This window comes from Lutra lutra, chromosome 15 (assembly GCF_902655055.1).
Source record: "Lutra lutra chromosome 15, mLutLut1.2, whole genome shotgun sequence".
Lineage (NCBI taxonomy): Eukaryota > Metazoa > Chordata > Mammalia > Carnivora > Mustelidae > Lutra > Lutra lutra.
In genome coordinates, this window is record NC_062292.1 from 374,011 (window position 1) to 397,498 (window position 23,488).

The following is a 23,488-nucleotide window of genomic DNA, read 5'->3' on the forward strand; positions in this document are numbered from 1 at the left end:
CTCTCTTACCCCATGTATTTGTAAAGCTCACCTCCGCATTTCATCTAGCTCTCCATGCTACCTATCAGAGAAGCTTTCCCTGACCACCCTAGTCAGATAGCTCCCCATCCTGATCAGTATCTTTTTTCTTCTGTTTTTTTCCTCCTTCACAGTGCATATCACTATCTGACATCATAGTTATATAAACACATTTATTTATTTGTTCATAGTGTATACACCTGCCCCAGAACAGTGGGCCAAAAAAATACCTTTAGAAATTTATTTACTTTATCTAGTGTCAGGAGAAGTGCCTTGTACATATTTGGCACTTCTGATTGAGGAGGCAGAGTGTGTGTTATGTGTTAGACTTCATGTCTTTCTTTAAAGATCTAAGGTCACATCTTCCTCCTTGCCCAAAGGAGAATTTTCTAGTATTAATTTCAGATGGATTCTCCCATAATGGACAATTGCCTTTATGATATTCTCAAGTTTTTGCAAGCTGTGGATTCTGTGTCTTCTCATTTTTAAATTTACTTTCAGATTTTACTGAGTATATTCTCAAAATATTTTTCTAAGGATGAGTGGAAAGTAAACTTCTTGCAAGCTTAACCATATCTTTTTCTGCCTTCACACTATTTTTAAAACATGTTGTCCTTATTTTTATCTTGCATTTAATTTTAAAAATAGGTAGTACTTTCTCATTGTATAAAAATAAATTATTTTTAAAAGTATATAAAAAGTGGCTTCCACCCTTGTTTCTATCTCTCCCATTCCTTTCTGCTCCCTAATATGTACAACTACTTGTTACAGTTTTTTAGATATCTTTTTGGTTTTTTCCATCTTCCTTGAGATTTATTTACCTATAGCATTGTGTAAGTTTAAGGTATACAGTGTGATGATTTGTACACAGATATGTTGTGAAATGATTGCAGTAGGGTTAGTTAACACATATATTGCCTCATATAGTACTGTTTTGTTGGGGAGGTAGTGGTGAGAACATTTTAGATTTACTCTCTTAGCATCTTTCAAGTATACAACATAGTGTTAAAATGTAACCACCAGCCATGCTGCACATTATAGCCCCAGAATTTATTCATCTCATACATTAGATATATATAGGTACGTAGATCCCCGTTAGATCTTCAGAGCTCACCTTGTAACTGGAAGTTTGTGGTTTTTCAGTAGCAGCTCATCTCCCAGCTGCTGGCAGCCACCAGCCATTCTACTACCTGTTTCTACTCAATGGGTATTTTTAGATTCCACATATAAGGGATATCAGACAGTTTGTCATTCTTGTCTGGCCCTCAGGGTTTATCCATATTGGAGCAAATGACAGGATTTCCTTCTTTTATATGACTAATATTCCATCTCCCTTATAAACCACATTTCCTTTGTCCATTGCTTCATAGAGAAACACTTTGGTTCTTTCCATGTCTTGGGTGTCGTGAAGAGTACTGCAGTGAACGTGGGAGGTACAGGTATTTCAAGATAACCATTTCATTTCTTTCAGTTACACACCCAGAATAGGATTGCTGGATCATATGATAGTTTCATGCTGAAGTTTTTGAAAACCTCTGGACTGTTTTCCACAGTGACTGCACCGGTTTTCAGCCCCACCCGAGTGCACAGATGCTCCCTTTCCCCCACATCCTCCCCAGCACCTGTTCTCTTGTCGTGTCTGTTTTGATGGTACCGTTGTCGTAGGTGTGAAGTGATGTTCCACTATAGTTCTGATCTGCATTTCCCTCTGATGCGTCATGGTGAGCACCTTTCATCTATTTTTTGGCTGTGTATACTTTTGGAAAATGTTGATGTAGGTCTTTTGCCCATTTTTAAATCTGATTATTTGTTGTTTTTGTTGTTGTTGTTAACAGTGTTGTATGAGCTCTTCATATATTTTGTATATTAACCTCTTATCAAATATATGGTTTGCATATATTTTCTTCTATTCTGTAGGTTTCCTCTTCCTCTTACTGGTTTCTGTGCTGTGCCAAAGCTTCCAAATTTGATTTTTCCTTTTGTTGTTTGCATTTTTGGTGTTATATTAAAAAAAAAAAAATCTCTGCTAAGGGGCACCTGGGTGGCTTAGTGGGTTAAAGCCTCTACCTTCGGCTCAGGTCATGATCCCGGGATCCTGGATCGAGCCCCACATCTGGCTCTCTACTCAGCGGGGAGGCTGCTTCCTCCTCTCTCTCTGCCTGTTTGTGATCTTTGTCTGTCAAATAAATTAAAAAACAAAAAACAAAAAAAAACTTAAAAAAAAAAAGGCACTACAAAGACCAAGGTCAAGGAATTTTTCACTCTGTTTCTTCTAGAGTTTTATAGTTTCGGGTCTTATGTTTAAGTACTGTATCCATTTCAAGTTAATTTTGTCTTATTTTGCTTGTGAACATCCAGTTTTCCCAACACATTTATTGAAAAGATTGTGTTTTCCCCATTGAGTATTTTTGGCTCCTTTGTTGTAAATTAATAGACCATATATGTTTGGGTTACTCTTTGGGTTCTGTATTCTGTCCCATTGGTCTGTGTGTCTGTTTTTATGCCAATACTGTACTATTTTGATTACTGTAACTTTGTAATATAGTTTGACTCAGGAGGTATGATGCCTTCAGATCTTTCTTTCTCAACATTTCTTTGACTATTTGGGGTCTTCTGTGGTTCCATATAGACTTTAGGGTTTTGTTTTTTTTTTTTTCTATTTTTGTGAAAAAATAAGGGATTGCCATAAGTCCATAGATGGCTCTGTGTAGTGTGAACATTTAATAATAGTAAGCCTTCCAGTACATGAACTTGGCTTATCTATTTATATGTGTCTTCTTCATTGTCTTTGAGCAATAGTGTGTAGGTCTCAGTGTACAGATCTCTCACCTCTTCAGTTAAATTTGTCCCTAAGTATTTTATTGTTTTAGATGCAATTGTAGCTCAGCATCAGATAGTTTATTGCCAGTATGTAGACATGACATGCAACTGATAACTTGTTTGTTGATTCTGTATCTTGAAACTACTAAATTCATTTATTAGTGCCAACAGTGCTTGGTGGTGTCTTCAGGGTGTTGTATAGGTAAGATCATGTCATCTGCACACAGAGACAGTTTTACTTCGTCATTTCCAGTTTGGATGTCTTTTATCTTTTCTTGCCTAATTGTTCTGGACAGGATCCAATACTATGTTAGTAAGAGTGATGAGAGTTGTTCACCTTTCCTTGTTCCTGGTTTTAGAGGAAAAGCTTTCAGCTGTTCACCATTGAGTATGAGGTCAGCTGTGGGCTTGTCATATACGACCTTTGTTATGATGAGATATGTTTGCAGTTTGTTGAGAATTTTTATCATGAAAGATGTTGAATATCGTTACATGCTTTTTCTGCATACATAGAGATGATTGTGTGATTTTTACCGTTCTTTATATTAATGTGGACTGTCACATTTACTGATTTGTGTATACTGAATCATCCTTGTATCAGGGATACATTCCACTTGATTATGGTGTATAATCCTTTTAGTGTGCTGTTGAATTCGATTTGCTAGTATTTTGTTAAGGATATTTATATCTTTATTCATCAGGGATATTGGCATGTAGTTTTCTTTTCTTGTAATATGTTACCTGGCTCTGGTATCAGGGTAATGCTTGCCTCAGAAAATGAGTTTGGGCATGTACCCTCCTCTTCAGTTTTTTGGAGATTTTGAGAAGGATTGGTGTTTATTCTTCTTCAGATGTTTGGTAAATAGTTAAAGCCCCTGAAGCCGGAAAAAGAAACCTGCCTGCTCTCCATTTGTATAGGAAGAGGAACAGAAAATGAATGTATGAGAGGGTAACTATCAAAATGCCTGAATTCAGCACTAAAAACATCACCCATGAGTTTCCACTGCTATTTGATCTCTGAGAGAGTGTAAAGAGCTGGTGACTCTTAATTTTTTTGGTTGTTTTTCAGTGGGTTTTGATTACGGATTCAGTTTCCAGATACAAACAAAAAAAATTGTTTTTGGCCTGAATAGATTTTTAAATTTTTTTTGTGATTTAGTCTTGGTAGGTTATGTTTCTAGTAGATTGTCTAATTTATTGGTGTATAACTGTTCAGTGTATTCTCTTATACTCTTGCATTTCTGTGGTATCAATGGTAATATCTGCTCTTTCATTTATAATTTTTATTGGGTCTTTTTTTTTCCCTAAAGGTTTGTCAATCTTGTTTATTTTTTCAAAAAACTAGCTTTTAGTTTCATTGATCTTTTCTGTTTTCCTACTCTTTTTCATTTATTTCTGCTCTGATCTTTGTTGTCTCCTTTCTTTTGCTAATTTTGGCCTTAGTTTGTTTCTTTCATTAATGTGTTAAGTTCTTTTGCTTATTTGTGAACTTTCTTTTTTTTAGTGTAGGCATTTCTTGCTGTAAAATTCCTGCTTATAACTGCTTTTGCTGCATCCCATATGTTTTATTTCTATTTTCATTTGTTTCAATTTTTTTTTATTCTTGGACCCACACAGATTGTCCAAGAATATGTTATTTAATTTCTACATGTTGGTGAAATTTCCAGTTTCCCTGCTGTTACTCTCTGGTCTTATAACATTGTAGTCAGAAAGGTACTCAGTATGATTTAATTCTTTTAAAATTTGCTAATACTTGTTTTGTGATCTCTCATGATTTACCCTGGAGAATGTTCAGCGTGCACTTGGGGAATGTCTCTCTGCTCCTGGACAATGGACTGTTCTGTAAATGCTCTAAAGTATGGTTCAGTTCTAATGTTTCCTTACTAATTTCCTGTCTATGTGATTTACCCAGTGTTGGAAATGGGGTATTGAAGTCTGCTGCTGCTGTTTTTGTTGTTTCTCCCCTTAGATCTGATGTAATAATTTTTAAAAAACATTTAGAGATCCCTTCTCTGCCATTTGGCTAAAGATCAAGTGTAAAAAACGTTTAGTCATTTTAGTAGATATCTGGTGATACCATGTGGTGGTTTTAATTCTCTGTCCTGTCTAATTTTGCATGTTCATCTGTATCTCACAAATTTCCCAAACTCACTTGTTAGTTCTCGTATTTATATTTTCTCTAAATTTCTGAAGCTATAGTACAGAATTCTCATCACTTATTTAAAAAAAAAAAAAAAATGTTTTGGCAGAATTCACCTGTAAAGCCACCTGGGCCTGGTTTTCCTTGTGGAAAATCCTAACTGCAATCCCTTAATAAAAATAGACTAAGTATTGAGTAAATTTAGTTTAGCATGTGTGTTTCAGGGACTTTGTCAGTTTTACCTACATTGTTGAATTATTGGCATAAAGTTGCCCGTTACTGTTCAGGTATTGTAGAACATGTAATTAGTGATTAATGTTATCCTTCTCATTCCTCATGTTGGTGGTATATTTCCCCCGCCCCCTTTTTTTTTCTTGATTAGTTAAGCTACATGTTCATTAGTTGTATTTGTCTTGTCAGAGACCAAGTTTCTAGTGTTCTTGTGTGTGTATTTTTTTCTCCTCTTTTTCTGTTTTCTGTTGTTTCATGGTTTCTGATCTGATACTCATTATTTTCAATCTTCTTCTGACTTTGGGTTTCATTTGTTTTTTGATTGGAAACTGAGGTCATTGATATGAGACTTTTATCTTTTCTAATATAGGTATTTTAGTGCTCTAAGTTTCCCTCCAAGTTCAGAGTTAGCTGCAACCCATCAATTGGGTTATGTTGTGCTTTCATTTTCATTCATTTCAAAATACTTCCTAATTTATTGGGTAATTTCTTTTTTTGGATATCTTGTTATTTTGTAGTTTCCAAATCTTTCTGTTAATGATTTTCACTTAATTCCATTTTGGTCAGAGAATATACTCTGTATTTGAAATCTTTTAAAAATATTGAGATTTGTTTTATGGCCCATAAATATTTTCTATATTTGTAGATATTTTTTATGTACTTAAAAATATTTAGGGTTCAGTAGGTTAACCATCCAACTCTTGATTTCGGCTCAGGTCATGATCTTGGGGTTGTAAGATTGAGCTGCATGTCCGGCACAGAATCTGCTTGAGATAATATCTTCTCCCTTTCCCTCTGCCATATCTGCTCTTGTGCATGCATACTTGTGTTCTCTAAAAACATAAAAAGATACAATCTTAAGGAAAAAAAAGACTGTATTCTGTTTTTTAGTTGTTTCAGATGGAATAGTAAATCTGCCTTGACTAAAAGTGGAAGTCTTTTTTTGTTGAGATACAGGTCCTTTATCATAAAATGTACCCATTTTGAGTATGCGGTTCATGAACATGTTTTTTTTTAGTGTATTCATAAAGTTGTACAGTCATCACCATTGTCTAGTTCCAGTATATTTTCACCATCTGAAAAAAAAGTCCATACCAGTTATCATTCACTCCCATTCCCCCTCTACCAAGCTGTTGGCAGTCACTAATCTACCTTCTGTCTCTACAGATACGCCTAGTCTAGACTTTCAAAATACATGGAATCATAGAATATATGGCCTCTCAGACTGGCTTCATTGACTCAGCATAATGTTTTCAAAGTATTTACATGTTGCAGGATGTATCATGATTTCATTTTGTGGCTGAATAATATTTCATTTTATGGGTATTTTGTTATGAGCAAATGCATAGTCATATTTTATTTATCCGTACTTTAGCTGATAAATGTTGGGATTGCTTTCACTTCTAGCTCTTAGGAATAATGTGCAGCTGTGGGTTTTTGTGTACAGGTTTTTGTTTGATACATGTGTTTAGTTCTCTTGGATGTATCTCTTATTGTGAAAATGCTGGGTCATGGGCTAACTTTCATTTTTTGAGGAAGGGACAAACTGTCTAAATAGGGACACAGTTCTGCATTCCTATCAGCACTGTGTTAGCGTTCCGATTTTTTGACACCCTAGCCAACTCTTACTATTTTCTTCTTCTTTTTTTTTATTGTAAACCTAAAGATTGATACCTATGTTTCCTTCTAAGAGTCTTACAGTTTGGGCACTTACGTTTAGATTTTTGATCATTTTCAGTTCATATTTGTATATAGTCTCCCTTTCTTGAGTATATCCAGTTGTCCCAGCATGATTTGTTGAAAAAATACTCTTTCTCCATTGAAAGGTCTTGGACCCCTTGTCAAAAATTACTTGAACATAACTGTTTACTTCTGGACTCTCATTTCCGTTCCATTGATTTATATGTCTATGATCATGGCAGTACCATACAGCCGTGATTACTATAGCTTTGTAGTGAGTTCTTTTTTAAAAAAAAAATTTTTTTTTAAGATGGCCTTGTTGTTTGTGTCTCTGGGTATAAAATGAATTAAAGTAAATTTAAACAATGAAACTTTAACAATTCAGACATTTCATTGTGAGTTTATAGAATACTGTGTTTGCTAAATGACAGTATATATTTTCTACAGATTAACTGGTAAATACTCCTTACGAGAGACATGATTTTATTAGTGATGTAAATTTTGAATCATCAGTTAATTGAAAGATAGCATACTTGTTTATATGTCCAGTTTACTTAAATTTATTTTTTGCTTTCTTTTTAGGTTAATACAATCTGTTGGAATGAGACTGGAGAATATATTTTATCTGGCTCAGATGACACCAAGTTAGTAATTAGTAATCCTTACAGCAGAAAGGTAAAGTGGCTTATAAAGATTTGTAATTTAATGAGAAAAATTAAGAAGCTAGAAATTAAGAAATTGTAAATAATTATGGGATGGACATTTATAATAGAATATCCTTATTTTGCTCAAAGTAGTTATGTAATTTGGAAGTTAAATCATGCTTACCCCTTAATCTTCTTAGGAAAACAGTGGATTTCACCTAGCATTTGACTCTAACAAATTTAAATATGCTTCATTTTATTCATGTAGGTAAAATTGCCAAAAGTATCATTATCTCAGTAAACCAATTCTTAAGGGGAAAAAAGTCAATGTGATTATTTTTTTCTTTCATGCTCACAAAATCTACTCTTCAGCTAAGTGGTTTAAGAAACATTATTTATTCAGTTTGCAAAAACAGTATCTAGGTTCTAGTGAAATGATTCATGATACCCAATACCTTAAGCTGGCATAATCATTTGAGTTTTAGGATTATGTAATTAGAATTATGTTCTGATTTTTATTGGCTCTTCTTCTCTGTATATGGAGACACTATACACCTATTTTTGTATCAGTGAGAACTTGATTGGCAGACCAAACTGTTATTTAATAGTAGCAATCTTAAGAATAAATTATTCACATATTTCTTATTTTTCCACATTTAAACAGTTAAGATTTTTAAATAAATGTTGTAGTCCTTTATCCTGAATGAGATTCATATTGAAGATATCCTTGATTAAAAGACAGGTCATAATTTTATTTCAGAGATAGCGTTACTTAATTGTCCTGACTTAGCCGAGAGAAACTTGATATTTTCAAATCCTACTTGTGTTAGGTCTGCAATTACTAGGTCTTTTAAGGAGCATCTACCTGATTCCAGCCTGGAGCTTAGGGCCTAGATCAGTGGCACATGAAAGCCTTCTGATTCCCCAAGTTTGGAAGTGCTGCAAAAGGCCAAAAAAACTGTCCCCTTGTGTTTTTTTGTTTGTTTGTTTTTTGTTTTTTGTTTTTAAATTCATTTATTTGACAGACAGAGATCACAAGTAGGCAGAGAGGCAGGCAGAGAGAGAGAGGAGGAAGCAGGCTCCTGGCTGAGCAGAGGGCCTGATGTGGGGCTCGATCCCAGGACCCTGGGATCATGACCTGAGCCGAAGGCAGAGGCTCTAACCCACCGAGCCACCTAGGCGCCCCTCCCCTTGGGTTTTTATGGGGGCTTCATTACATAGTCCTGATTGACTAAAAGTCTTTGGTCACTAACTGATTCAGCCTCCAGCCCCTTGCCCCTCCTGTGTTCCAACTCTCCAGTCTCAGGATTGCTTCTTCTAGCAGCCAGTCCCTAGCCTTTGGTGGGGTTCCAAAGTCATCTTCATTAGTAACAAGACACCCGTTTCACCTTGTCTCTGAAGCATTTTCAAAAATTCTTGATGAAGAAGACCATATATATATACATATATGGTCTCTCTATATATATGGTCAGTTATATATATATATGAGAAGATTATATATATGAACACCATATATATATATATATATATATAGTCATAAATATATCTTTGGTCATCCAGATGATGATGATATATTTCTTATAAATCATTATATTGTACTAGGACAACTTTTTCCTTACAGTAGAGGAAATTTCCTGGATGGATGTATATGTGGAATGCTTTTTGACTATCACTATCAGAATTTTAATGCTTACAGTACTCATAGTAGTTGAGTAGACACCAAAGGAATTATCTTTGTGTTTTTGAAAAGATGCAGTGCTTCACGCTTTAAAAAACAAAAAAACAAAAGGCTATAGTAGAAAACACTTACCATAAAATTAACTATCTTAATAATTTTTAGTAATTATGTTCAGTGACATTAAGTATATATACATGTTGACACTATGGCTACATCCAGGTATAGAATTATTTTCATCTTGGAAAACTGAAACTCTGTACCCAATAAACAATAACTCCTTTTTCTTCTCTCCTCCCATCCCTTGGCAACCACCTCTTTTTGCCTCCATGAATTTGACTACTCTAGATACCTCATATAAAGTTTTACATAATATTTGTCTTTTTCTTACTATTTCATTTATCATGATGCCCTTAACATTCAGACATGTTGCAATATATATGATTTTCTTTTTCTTTTTCTTTTTTTTTTTTTAAAGATTTTATTTATTTATTTGACAGAGAGAGATCACAAGTAGGCAGAGAGGCAGGCAGAGAGAGAGAGGGGGAAGCAGGCTCCCTGCTGAGCAGAAAGCCTGACATGTGGCTCGATCCCAGGACCCTGGGATCATGACCTAAGCCGAAAGCAGAGGCTTTAACCCACTGAGCCACCCAGGCGCCCCAGATTTTCTTTTTCTTATGGCCAAACAATATTCTGTTGTGTGTAAATACCACATTTTTTCCCATTCATTTTTCTTTCTTTCTTTTTTTTTTTTTTAAAGATTTTATTTATTTATCTGACAGAAATCACAAGTAGGCAGAGAGGCAGGCAGAGAGAGAGGGGGAAGCAGGCTCCCTGCTGAGCAGAGAGCCGGATTCAGGGCTTGATCCCAGGACCCTGAGATCATGACTTGAGTCAAAGGCAGAGTCTTGACCCACAGAGCCACCCAGGTGCCCCTTGCGTTCATTTTTCAATGGACACTTGAGTTACTACTTCTACCATTTTGATATTGTGAATAATGCTGCTAGGAACGTAGATGTACACATATCTCTCCAAATCCCTGCTTTCAGTTATATTGTGACTATACCCAATGGAATAACTTTTTAAAAATCTTGTTTCATCTTTATTTTTTGGAAAAAGTGGACATTCATTTTGATGCATGGTTCCCAATAGAATGTATATTTGAAAAGTGATTACTCGTTCTCTTTTCCACTTTAAGAAGTGAGTAATTAAATAATACTCCTAAAGAGTTTAAATATAACAAGACTTTATCTTTTTCACATACTGGTTTTATTAGATCCAAATTTGCTATCACATAGGAATGTTTTTAAAAATTTTAAAACACAGATAATTACATAGGAAAAGAAAGTGATCCTGAGTCAAAAAGACCTGTTCTTAAAGTTTGACTTTATTTTTAGGTTCTGTGAATACATGGAAAGATTAATTGAATGCAAATAAAAGTTTTGAAACACTTTTTTTTTTATAGAGTTAAGAGATTTGAGGTGTTCCTTATTAATGGTAACATACCCTAATTTTATATATAGTATGTCTCAAATATAAGAGAGAAGTTTCTTTTTCCAGTAATTATAGTCTAGTTTATTTGGACCAATCCTCCCATTGAAAACTACTAAAATATTCTTGATTAAAGTCTTTAAAAATTGTTGTAAAAGTAACAAGTAACTTGCCTTAATAGTAAGGGATTATCAGTCCAAAATTGAAGGAAAAGGTAAGTCCAGAGAAGTGAGCATTAAAGCCACTTTCTCCCTGAAGTTGTTTGTTAATCCAAGCATGTATAAACTTTAGACTTGATGGCCTTGAAGGTCAAGGTAAGACAGAAACAAAGCTCAGGACCCAAATCAGGTACGGAGTGTATTGATTCCTATAGCAGACTCTCCACAGTATGCTGAGACACTCCTTCCCCCGGCAAAGGACCACCTCCTTAAGGTACAGATGAAACTGAAGGAAGGTAATTACCTTGTAATATCTAATATAAAGGAAGGCCTGAGTGTACCACATGTGCAAGATTTTTTTTGATTCGGCTTCAGCCAGCTACCTTTAAGTTCTCAGAGCATAAGATGTTGTTTTTTTACTCTGTGCTTTTGCTTGCACTGTTTTCTCTTCATGGGATGTTCTCCTGCTTTCGCGAGCACCTCCCACCTACTTGGCAAATTTAAATCCATTCTTCAGTTCTTGGCTTTTAGCTATGGTGGTATACCTTTCTTGTTGCCCTAGGCAAATGTAGGCACTCCTTCCTCTATGTTCTCATTGTACTTCGTAGATAATTAGATTATTATATTATGTTTGTTTGCATGTTGCTCACCATTAGACAGTAATTTCTTTAGGGCAGTGACAGTTTTTTCTTTTTTGTTTCCTCAACACTTGGTAAATCACCTGTCACATAGTAGGTGCCCAAAAAATATTAGTAAAGGAAAGGCAAGGAATTTCTGTATTTAATTCCTTAGGTGGGGGTATGGGTTGGGTTTAGAGAGGAATGATTTTCACCAAAAGATTGAAGAACAAACATTTTCTATCTGGATATTCCTGGACCAAGATTAAGGTTTTCTTTTTAAAATTAAATTAAAATTTTAAATTTATTTTTGTGAGAGGGGGAGAGAGAGAGAGAGAGCATGAGAACATGAGTGGGGTGGGCAGAGGGAGAAGCAACTCCCCACCAAGCAAAGAGCCGTATGTGGGAATCGATCCCAGGACCCCAGGGTCATGATCTGAGCCCAAGGCAGATGCCCAACTGACTGAGCCACCTAGGCGCCCCAAGCTTAAGGTTTTAGAAACATTGTGTGTGACGTATTGAAAGAAGAAAGAGATACCTAGTTGGCCAGTTAGATTAATCTGATGATCAGTAAAGTCATAGATGTTACAACTAGTTCACATTCACATTTATTACTAATTCCAGTTAACAATATGTCAGTTACATCTTCAGTTGAGTTACTCTACCAACTTCTGTCTCCCTAGGCCATTATACTTAGATGTTTTCTGCATAAGTATTTTAAGACATTGATTCAAGGAAGCACAAATAAGAAAATAAATCCAGCTACCAAAAATAACCATTTCCAAGTGCATATCATTTTTAAAAAGATCAACCTTGTCACTATTTACCTCCAGTAGAATATATAGCTGTATTGATTGTATAGATTTAGTATTGACGACTATACACAAATTCCAGCCTTTGTTGGAATTACTGATTGTATGCACCTGAGTACTTGTTCTTCCAACAATTACCTATTAATTAGGAAGCGAGTGGTTCAGAATGTAGTTAACATGGTAGGCAGTGGTCAGATAGTAGGCTTGATAGGCAGTATTAAGGATTTACGTTTTAATGTGACTGAAGTAATCACTGGAGTGTATTAAACATACAGGTGATTTGCATTTTTAAAAGAGAGCTCTGGCTGCTGTTTGGAGGGTAGAGTTTGAGTAAGATTAGAAGTAGGAGATAGGACTCCATTGAGTAATCCCACTGAGAAGAGATGGTGGTTTGGACAAAGATAATGGCATTGAGGTGATGAGAATTAGTTTGGAATGTGTCTTGGACCTGGATTTGCTGATGGATTTTATATATTTTATATAAATATATCTTATATATTTTGCTATTTTATAGTGGATGAGGGAAGGGGGTGTTTTTTTAGTTTTTGACTTGATTAGCCGTGTGGGTGGATACTGCTGCCATTGTGATGAATTTGGAGAACGCTGGAAGGGCAGTAGGTTTGGAAGACAACATCTGAAATCGAGATGTGTCCAAAAGGAAGGAGGTTCAACTGTTTACTCTTTAAATCTTGATTACTTTAATAAAGAAATCCATATCAATTTGTGAATAATATGTGTTATGTCAGTACACGTATTAGTGTATTGAGTGCTTTTGTTTCTGAAGCTATGCGTAAACCAGTTAAATGGAGATAAATCATGAACTGTTAAGAATAATGTCTGCTGAATGTGATTAAAGCAGAGACAAAAGCCTATCGGATGAAGAAACTAATATGTACACCGTACACAGTGCCTGTTATATATTTAGCTACTTGGTAAGCCATGCTAAGATACCTGACAGAGTTAAATAAAGGTCATGAGATCTATCTTGTTTAAAGTCTTTACATTAATTATTCTTAGTTATTTTTTATACTTAGTCTTCCAGATCTTCGTGTCTTACACTTGGAGAGAGGAATTTTTAATTTTTTAAATTTTTAAAATATTTCAGTTTTATTCTCCATTGGTTTTGGTTAATGCAGGTGCAAAAAACACCCCTCCCTTTTTTATTTGACCCTAATTATATGTGCATTATATGTAAGATTTACTGTGGGGTAATTTATGATATTCAGCCAATCGTTATTTTGGCCATAATCCTGTAATCTAGGTCTTAACTAAAACAAGGCGACTTATATATTCAAAGTGGCCAAGTTACGCTATCATTCGTTACGGCAGTCTCTGGCAAGAGTTTGGCAGTTAGGGTTATATAGTAAATACTTAAAGCCAAACCCAAAACAGACTTGAAATATATTTTCCTAACTTTGTTTTAAAATTTTAAAACTTTGGAAAAACTTAAAAAATAATACAGTGAACATCCACAAATAGATTTTTTTTTTAAAGCAATTGAGCACAAGTTGGAGGCATCATGCACTTCATTCATGAATGCCTTGGTGTATATTTACTAAAAACAAGAACATTATTCTATTTTTTTTTTTAAAGATTTAATTTATTTATTTGACAGAGATCACAAGTAGGCAGAGTCAGGCAGAGAGAGAGGAGGAAGCAGGCTCCCCGCTGAGCAGAGAGCCCAACGTAGGGGCTCGATCCCAGGACTCTGGGATCATGACCTGAGCCAAAGGCAGAGACCTAACCCACTGAGCCACCCAGGCGCCCCGCATTATTCTATTTTTAAAAATATGTAATACTGAATACGGAGTTGATCCTCATTACTTGTGGATTTTGTATTTGCAAATTTGTCTACTCATGGAAATTTACATTTAACCCCTAAGTCAGTACCTGCCTTCTTGGTCCTTTCATGGCTGTGCACAGGAGCAGAGTCACTCAGTACACGTCACACTCACATTGTCAGCTGAGATAGACAAGCCGACACTCTGACTTATGCACACTGTATCTCTTTTGTGGTATATTTCATGTCGCATTTTTTTATTTTTGAACTTTCAGTTGATGATTTCACAGTTTAAAACGTCCCCAGGTACCATGCTGAAGTACGATCTCGTGTTCCTAAGCACCAGAAGTCTGGGATGTTTCTTACTAAGAAAAAACGTTAGATAAGCTTCTTTTAGGTATAATGCTGTTGGCCATGAGTTCAGTGTTCATGAATCAACAGTATATATTAAATAAGGTCTTTAAAGAGAAACATATAAAACAGTGCTGTGTATTGACTGAGGAAGGTGTTGTGGTAAGAGGCTGAAGGGAACCTAACCACACATTTCTCTAGGAGCAGTGATTCAATAGTTGTTAATTCAGCATTGGCAGTGACTTATCAGGCAAGACGAGAGTCAACTCTATGCTGTTATAGATAAGATTTTCTATTTGATGACGTACACACATAACACACATACACACGTAGATGGTCTATATGCAGATTTTCTCATTGGTTTATGCTATTCTTTGTCACTGCCATGCCTTTTCGATCCCAGCTCCATCCATCATTTCACATGTTGTCATATTTCCTTAGTCTCTTTAAGATAATTCCTTCAAATTTTTGGTCTTGCGTGATATTAATATGTTACTTGTTTTACTGTTGTATTAATATAGAAGAACAGTTGTTATATCGAATGTTTTCCAATTTGGAATTGATTATTTCTTCATGAGTAGATTAAAATGTAAAACATTTTATTTATTTATTTTTAAAGATTTTATTTATTATTTATTTGACAGACAGAGATCACAAGTAGGCAGAGAGGCAGGCAGAGAGAGAGAGAGAGAAGAGGAAGCAGGCTCCTGCTGAGCAGAGAGCCCGATGCGGGGCTCGATCCCAGGACCCTGGGATCATGACCTGAGCCGAAGGCAGAGGCTTAACCCACTGAGCCACCCAGGCGCCCCAATTTAAAACATTTTAGCTAAGAATTCTCCACAGGTGACATTGTAGTACATGATATTAATTTATCCCCTTACTGATAATGTTAGCTTTGATATCTCCATTGTTTGGTATGTTTACCCTTTGCAATTAATAAGCTGTTCGTGAAGCGGTATGTTGAGCCTGTGGATATCCCCTTTCATAACAGTCTTTCTTATATTGGTTTTGGTGTTGATTCTTGTCTTAACCAGTTGCTAAAATGTAGTTACAAAATAGTGACTTTTTTTTAAAAGATTTTATTTCATTAATATTTGACAGAGAGAGAGAGATCACAAGTAGGCAGAGAGGCAGGCAGAGAGAGAGAGAGGAAGCAGGCTCCCTGCTGAGCAGAGAGCCTGATGCGGGACTCGATCCCAGGACCCTGAGATCATGACCCGAGTCGAAGGCAGAGGTTTAACCCACCCACTGAGCCACCCAGGCGCCCCAAAATAGTGATTTTTAATTGTCATTCCTTCAACATTTATTGACATTATTTTGTAAATAAGGGTATTTCTTTTGTCCCTACAACTTTTTTGAAAAAAATCACTTGGGATTTTAGATTTTTTAAAAAATTTAATATATTATAATCTATTACCTATAATACTTTTTGGTGCTTAAATTACCCCATTTGTTTGTTGGGACATTTAAAGCCAACCTTATGATTTGACATACACTTATTTCTTTGAGCACATTTTTAAAAGTACATCAGATTCCCACCGCATTAAATTTTCATTGGACATACATGTGGGGGATATCTCGTGATTTATTCAATAAATCTCCCATGCTTTGCTGTTATGAATAGCTCATTAAATAACTTTGTGCATTTTCTCTTGTATTGTTGGAAGTGTATCTTAAGGGTAAATTCTTAGAAATAGACTTGTTTGGTCAAAGGGTACACGCACGTGTGGTTTTGTGAAGTATGGCTAAATTCCTCTCTTTTAGTCTTGTACCATCTAGTGCTCCCAGCAGAAATGACGAAGAGCCTGTTTCCTGGTAGGCTTATTCACATAATGTGTTGTCAAACTTGCATTTTTGCCAATGTGAAAAGTGAGAATTAGTTTCTCAGTGTAACTTCAATTTGCATTTCCCTTATGAACAAATTTGGATGTTTTCTCACATTCTTAAAGGCCCTTTGTGTATCTTTTTGTGAACTGTGTATTCAGATCTTTGGCCCACTCAAAAAAAAAAAAAAAACCCAGGTTTTGTTAAATTTCTTTCTCTTCATTTTTAGCACTATTAGGGAGATTTGTCCTTTATTTTCACTATGTGTTGCAAATATTTACATATTTATTTTAAACTTTTTAAAAGTTTTATTTCTATCACGGGAATTCTAGTCTTTATTTTTAAAGATGTTATTTATTTGAGAGAGCGTGAGCAAAGGAGCACAAGCAGGGGGAATGGCAGAGGGAGAGGGAGAAGCAGACTGGGATCGAGCATCCCCCTGGGCGCCTGCTCAGCCGGGAGTCTGCTTCTCCCTCTCCCTCTGGAGCAGCCCTGCTTGTGCTCTCTCACTCGCACTCTCTCTCTGTCTCTTAAATAAATAAATAAAATCTTAATTAAAAAAAAAGTTTAGGATAGTCCTTTTTTTCTCCCCACCCCTGTACTTACTCTCTAATTCTAAAAGTAACTTGTTTGAAGTCGATTACCTGAGAAATACAGGAAAATATTTCTAAAATAATGAAAATCATCTTCTTTGCTCTGTTTCTCTCTCCTCCTATGTATAATAGTCCTTTCTTATATATCCAGATCTTACGAATGAGTCAGAACACCAAATAGATGGAAATATGTATATTTAATTTTCACAACACTGTTCCTATTGATGGTACTTAATGTTCTTCACATCTCAGAGAGAAAAAAAGAAAATATGTGAGATTCTGATTTTTAAAAACTTATATTAGTTTAAGCCCCTGCCTTCAGCTCAGATCATGATCTCAGGGTCCTGGAATCGAGCCCTGAATCGAGCTCCCTGCTCAGCAGGGAGCCTGCTTCCCCCCCCCCCGCCCCCCCCCGTCCCTGCCTGCCTCTCAGTCTACTTGTGATCTCTATCTGTTAAATAAATAAATAAATAAAATCTTGAAAAAAATTATATTAGTTTGGAATCAAATGATAATTTTTTATTGAGATAATAAGAATATTAATGAGAATTTATTCCTAGCTATGACTATATTAAATATGAATGTTTCTTTCTAGGAAATAATAAATTACCAAGAACTTTTTTTCTGTTTTTCTCTGTGTTTTAGGTTTTGACAACAATTCGTTCAGGGCACCGAGCAAATATATTTAGTGCAAAGTTCTTACCATGCACAAATGATAAACAGATTGTGTCCTGCTCTGGGGATGGAGTAATATTTTATACTAATGTTGAGCAAGATGCAGAAACCAACAGACAATGCCAATTTACGTGCCATTATGGAACTACCTATGAGGTACAGTATTACTGTAGTTTTATATATATATATATATACGTATATATGTAAGTGTGTTTTTATGTAAGGACGTATGAGTAGATTTGTGTAACTAACACTCGTGTATGTAGGCAGAGAAATTATTGACAGACTAGATTTCAGTAAAGTACTTGAGAAAGTGTACCTTGATAGGCTTGTGAGTAAAGTTAAATAAAATCTAATAGTAACAGGATTTGTAATTGCAAACAGTTGTCGGCCTTGAAAAATACTTCTGGTGCTGTGCTACAAGCTTATGTACTAGACTTTAACCTCTTAAACACTTTATCACCGTCTTATATGAAGCCATTGATCGTATCCTTATCAAATGTTCCTGTGGCAGAAAGAACGCTACTAGTACACCAGGCCAAAGAATCCGATTCCTAAAGGACATTAATAAGCTCAAGCCCTGAGTTGAATTCACTGAGGTGCAATGAATTTAAGACTCAATCATACTATGTAACTTCGTTCAGAAAAATTGCTTATCCTTCAGAATGCTCTTTCAGAATCTTCTCACGGTATTTCTTTGCATCAAATCATTCTTAACCTGGTATATCTTTGTCCATGGTTTGAATTTCATTTCTCTGGTAACCTCGTGTTTTGGTGTGTAACAGCATATAGCTGCATTTTATTTTCTCATGTTTTCACAGTTTTGGCTTTGAACTAGAGATTTTAGTCAATTTATATTTATTGTGAGTAATAATATATTTGGGTCTATTTGTTTATCTTACTATTTTCTGTTTGTGGTTTTTTTTTTTTTTTAATATCCTGTATATATTTCCCCTTGTCTTTTTGCCTTCCTTTAAAATTGCCTGAGGATTTTGCTTTTTGCCTGTTTTATTTCTGCTACTTGCAGGGAGGATAGACATTTGTGTTTTAGAAGAATAATTAACAAAGCCTAATCAGTAAATACCTTTGCCTTTCAGAATAAAGCACCTTAGGACATTATAATGTCTTCATCCCTTGTCCAATTGTATATGCTTATATTGTTCTGAGTTTATATATTTTCTCTCACAAATGAAATATTATCATTGCCTCAGTTAGTATTTCTTTAGACTTACCTATATTTTTGCCAGTACCTTTGGCTCTTCCACCACAGATTGCCTGTCTAGGGTCATTGTGTACCTAAAGTATGTTCTTTCCGGTTCCTTTAGTGAGAGTTTGGTAATAGAAACAATTTTCATTTCCTATTATCCTTTCCTTTCTTTTAATTTATTTATTTGACAGAGAGAGACACAGCGAGAGAGGGAACAGAAATGGGGAGTGGGAGAAGGAGAAGCAGTCTCCCTGCCGAGCAGGGAGCCCGATGTGGGGCTTGATCCCAGGACCCCGGGATCATGACCTGAGCCGAAGGCAGACGCTTAAGACTGAGCCACCCAGGCGCCCCTCCTATTCTTTTCTTTTCTTCATTGTTTTCTTCCCTCTCATCTCTTTCCAGAAAATGAAGAATTTTAGACCAATTCGTCAAAGGTTGTTTTGCTGGATATTTGCTGGGTATCTAGTTTGACACTTTATTTTGGGTGATGTTCCTGTGTTCTCACTTTATTGTTGAAGTTGAGAACTCGGTCATCAGTCTAACTGTGGTTTCTTTACAGTTAATCTGTCTCTCTTCCTTGGCTGCTTTTAACTGTATTTTTCTTTGCTGTTTTTTTTTCCTTCATTCATATCACCACAGTGTAGTTAGGTTTGAGTTTCCTTTTTATTTGTCATACTTGGAATTTATTGATGTTTTTGGTCTGAGAAATTGGCATCTTGAAAAAATGTGGGAAGTTTGCAGTCATTAGGTCTTTGGTTATTTTCTAGCTTCTCTGTTTTTTTTTTTCTCCTGGAATTCTGATTAGAATTTGACCTTATTCCATCTGTTATTAAACTTTGGTTTTTTAAATTGAAGTACAAAACACATAGGAGAAGTACATAAATCGTAAGCATGTAGCTTAGTACATTATCACAAAGTAAGTCCTTTTGTGTAGCAGCTGTCTAGATCAAGAAGTACAAAAGCATTAAGTATCCCAGAAGCCCCCTCATTCTGACTTCTGATAATTTGTGAAATTCACCCATGCTGGGTACAACTATAATTCGTTCCTTTTCATTGCTGGATAGCATTCCCTTGTGTGAGTGCACCATGGCAGATTGTTCTCTTTTACTGTTGATGAAAATTTTAAATTTGATTTCCCATTTGGAGAACATTCCTTTACATGAGTCTAAGTACCTAAATGCATTCACTTCGTTGGGTACATACTAGAAGTAAACTTTCATGGTCACAGGACACGTACTTGTTTATTTTAGAGAGATGTTACCAAATAATTTTCCAAAATAATTGTAACAGCTTATATTTCTGCCAGTAGTATGTAAGAGTTCCTGTTATCGCTCATCGTTGCCAACGATTGGTACTATTAGTCTCTTAATTTTGGCAACTTACATAGTGTCATCTTACGGTTCCAAATGCCTTTCCCTGTTGATGCTGCTGTTGTGCGTCTCTTCAAAGCAGTGTTTGTTGGTTATTTGGGTTTATTCTTCGGTCAGGTGCCTATTCAGATGTCTTTCCTTAGCTTTCCATTGGTCTTGTCATCTTGTTTCATTTTTGACTTACAGGAATTTCTTAATCTCTTCTGCATATGAACCTATCTTTTCCTACTCTGTGGCTATACTTTCACTTTCCTAATGGTGTCTTTGGGTGAACAAATGTTTTAATATTGTCTAACATATTGGTCTTTTTCTTTATTTTTAGGGCTTTCTGTATCCTGGTCAAAATACTTTTTCCTATCTTGAGATTATGGAGATGCTCTTTTTTCTCTTTTCAAAAGTTTATTGTTTTGTCTTTGCATTTAGATCTTATAATTCACCTGCATTTGATTTTTGTGATAGGATGAAGTTGGAGTAAACTTTTTTTTCTCCATATGGATTTTTGTGATTAAGTCAAAATCCCAAATAGCGTACAGAGGCATCCTCTATAGGGACATTTTAACAGTAATACCCATTTGTCAAAGGTGTTTTTTATTCAATACATACACACTATAGTTGGAACAGAATATTTTTTCAAAGCTGAAACTATGTCCTCTGAACAGTTCTGCTATTCCCTCTTCCCCCCACCCCTTGCAACCTCCATTTTACCATGTTTCTGAGTTTGATTATTTTGGATACCTCATGGAGTATTTGTATTTTTGTGACTGGTTTATTTTAGTTGGCATAATGTCCTCAAGGTTCATCCATGTCAATCTATGACAGGATTTGCTGCTTTTCCAAAGCTTAATACTCTTCCATTGTATGTAGATACGCCGTACAGTCCGTTACTTGTCAGTGGACATTTGGGCTATTTCTACATCTTGGTTATTGTGAGTAATGCTGCAATGAACATGGGGTGCAAATATCTCTTTGGAATCCTGTTTTAAATTTTTTGGGTGTATATACCCAGAAGTGGGTTTGCTGGATCATGTGATCATTCTGTTTTTAATTTTTAAAAAAGATTTATTTGTTTTAGAGGGGGAGAGCATGAGCAGAGGGGGGAGACACAGAGGGGAAGGGATAGAATTTCAACCAGACTTTTCTGTCAAGCTTGGAGCCTGATGCAGGGCTCGATCCCATGACCCTGAGATCACAGCCCAAGCCGCAATCAAGAGTTGGACATTCCACTGACTGAGCCACCCAAGTGCCCCCTATTTTTTATTTTTTGAGGATCCTCCATACTGTTTCCCATAGTGGCTGTTCTGTTTTACATTCCCGACAACAGTGCATTAAGGGTTCCAGTTTTTCCACATTCTTGTCAACACTTGTTATTTTCTTTTTTTTTTTTTTTCCCAAGGGTGACCATTTTAATGAGTGTGAGGAGATCTCATTGTGGTTTTGATTTATATTTCCTTAATGATTAGGGATGTTAAATACCTCTTTTTGTGCTTGTTGATCATTTGTATATCTTCTTTGGAGAAATGTCTGTTGAAGTCCTTTGCCCATTTTTAATTGGATTGCTTTTTTGTTCTTGTTGAATTGAAGGGGTTCTTTATATATCTCGGGTATGAATGCCTTATCGATACAGAGTTTGTGTGTTCTCCATCCCATAGATTTGTAGAAGATAGCTATTGCAAATGAGATTGTTTTCTTAATTTTCTTTTCAGATTGTTCGTTGTTTGTGTATAGAAAAACGTGATTTTTATGTGTTTTTTTTTTAAGATTTTTTATTTATTTATTTGACAGAGAGAGAGAGCACAAGCAGGCAGAGAGGCAGGCAGAGAGAGAGGAGGAAGCAGGCTCCCTGCTGAGCAGAGAGCCCGATGCGGGGCTCGATCCCAGGACCCTGAGATCATGACCTGAGCCGAAGGCAGAGGCTTAACCCCTGAGCCACCCAGGTGCCCCTTCAGCATCGGTTTTGATGATCATATGGTTTTGTTCTTCATTATGACATGTTGTTTTGGGGTTTTTTTGGTATGTTGTTGAGTATTCATCAGAGGCATAGTCTATAGTTTTGTGTTCTTTTAGTATCTTTGGTTTTGGCATCAGGATGAAGTTGTCCTCATAGAATGAATTTGGAAGTGTTCCTGTTTCTTCAGTTTTTTGGAAGGGTTTGGGAAGGTTTGGTGTTAATTTTTTAAATGTAGCTGAAGTTCCCTAGTGAAGCCATCTGGTTCTGGGCTTTTTTTGGTTGGGATGTGTTTGATTACTGATTCAGTCTCCTTATTAGTTATAGGTTTGTTTAGACTGTTTATTTCTGGGAGCCTGGGGGCTCAATTGATTGGTTAAGCATCTGCCTTCAGCTCAGGTCATGATCCAGGGGTACTGGGATCAAGGTCCGTATTAGGCTCCTTGCTCAGTGGGGAGCCTGCGTCTCCTTCTACCTCTGCCTGCTGCTCCCCCTGCTTGTGCTCACTCTCTCTCTGTCAAATAAACAGATAAAATCTTGTAAAAAATTTGTTTTATTTCTTCATGTTTTAGTTTTGGTAGGTTGTATGTTTCTAGAAATGTATCCATTTCTTCTAGATTTTTCCATGTGTTGTATAATTATTCGTACGAGTCTCTCTCTCTCTTTTTTTAAAAGATTATTTATTTATTTATTTATTTATTTGACAGACCAAGATCACAAATAGGCAGAGAGAGAGGGGGAAGCAGGCTCCCTGCTGATCAGAGAGCCCAATGCAGGGCTCGATTCCAGGACCCTGAGATCATGACCTGAGCCAAAGGCAGAGTAACCCACTGAGCCACCCAGGCTCCCCCATACGAGTCTGTTAAGGTGCTTTTTATTTGTGTCATAATTAGTAATATCTCTTCTTATCTCTTTCATTTCTGGCTTTTGTTGAATCTTTTTTTTTTTTTTTCCTTATTAGTCTAGGTAAGAGTTTGACAGTATTGAAGATATTTTTAAAAAACCAACTTAGTTTCATTGATACGTTTTCTGTCTTCCATTTCCTTTATTTCTGCTTTAGTCTGTTATTTCCTTCCTCTTCTAACTTGGGGTTTCTTTTGTTGCTCTTCTGTTCTTTGAAGTATAAAGTTAGATTGTTGATTTGAGATCTTTTTTCTTTTTTTTTTTTAAGATTTTATTCACTTATTTGACACAGAGAGAGAGATCACAAGTAGAGCAGCAGGCAGAGAGAGAGGGGGAAGCAGGCTCCCTGCTGAGCAGAGAGCCCAACGCAGGGCCCGATCCCAGTACTCCGAGAACATGACCAGAGCTGAAGGCAGAGGCTTAACCCACTGAGCCACCCAGATGCCCTGATCTTTTTTTTTTTTTCTAATGTAGGTGTTTACTGCTGTATACTTCCCACTTGGTAGGGTACTGTTTATATTGAAAGCAGTTACTAATAGGGAAGTACTTACTAT

At 35.9% G+C, this 23,488-nt stretch overlaps 1 protein-coding gene across 7 annotated transcripts in view; it reads left to right on the plus strand.

Annotated features, from left to right (window-relative positions):
- The window catches only part of DCAF6 (DDB1 and CUL4 associated factor 6), a 143,509-nt gene that overhangs the window by 25,218 nt on the left and 94,803 nt on the right, over positions 1 to 23,488 (plus strand). For all 7 annotated transcript variants that reach the window (XM_047704740.1, XM_047704742.1, XM_047704744.1 and 4 more), the window contains 2 exons: positions 7,472 to 7,564; positions 17,480 to 17,665. In XM_047704740.1, the coding sequence (XP_047560696.1) occupies positions 7,472 to 7,564; positions 17,480 to 17,665 (279 nt within the window). The remainder of the gene's footprint in view (positions 1 to 7,471; positions 7,565 to 17,479; positions 17,666 to 23,488) is intronic.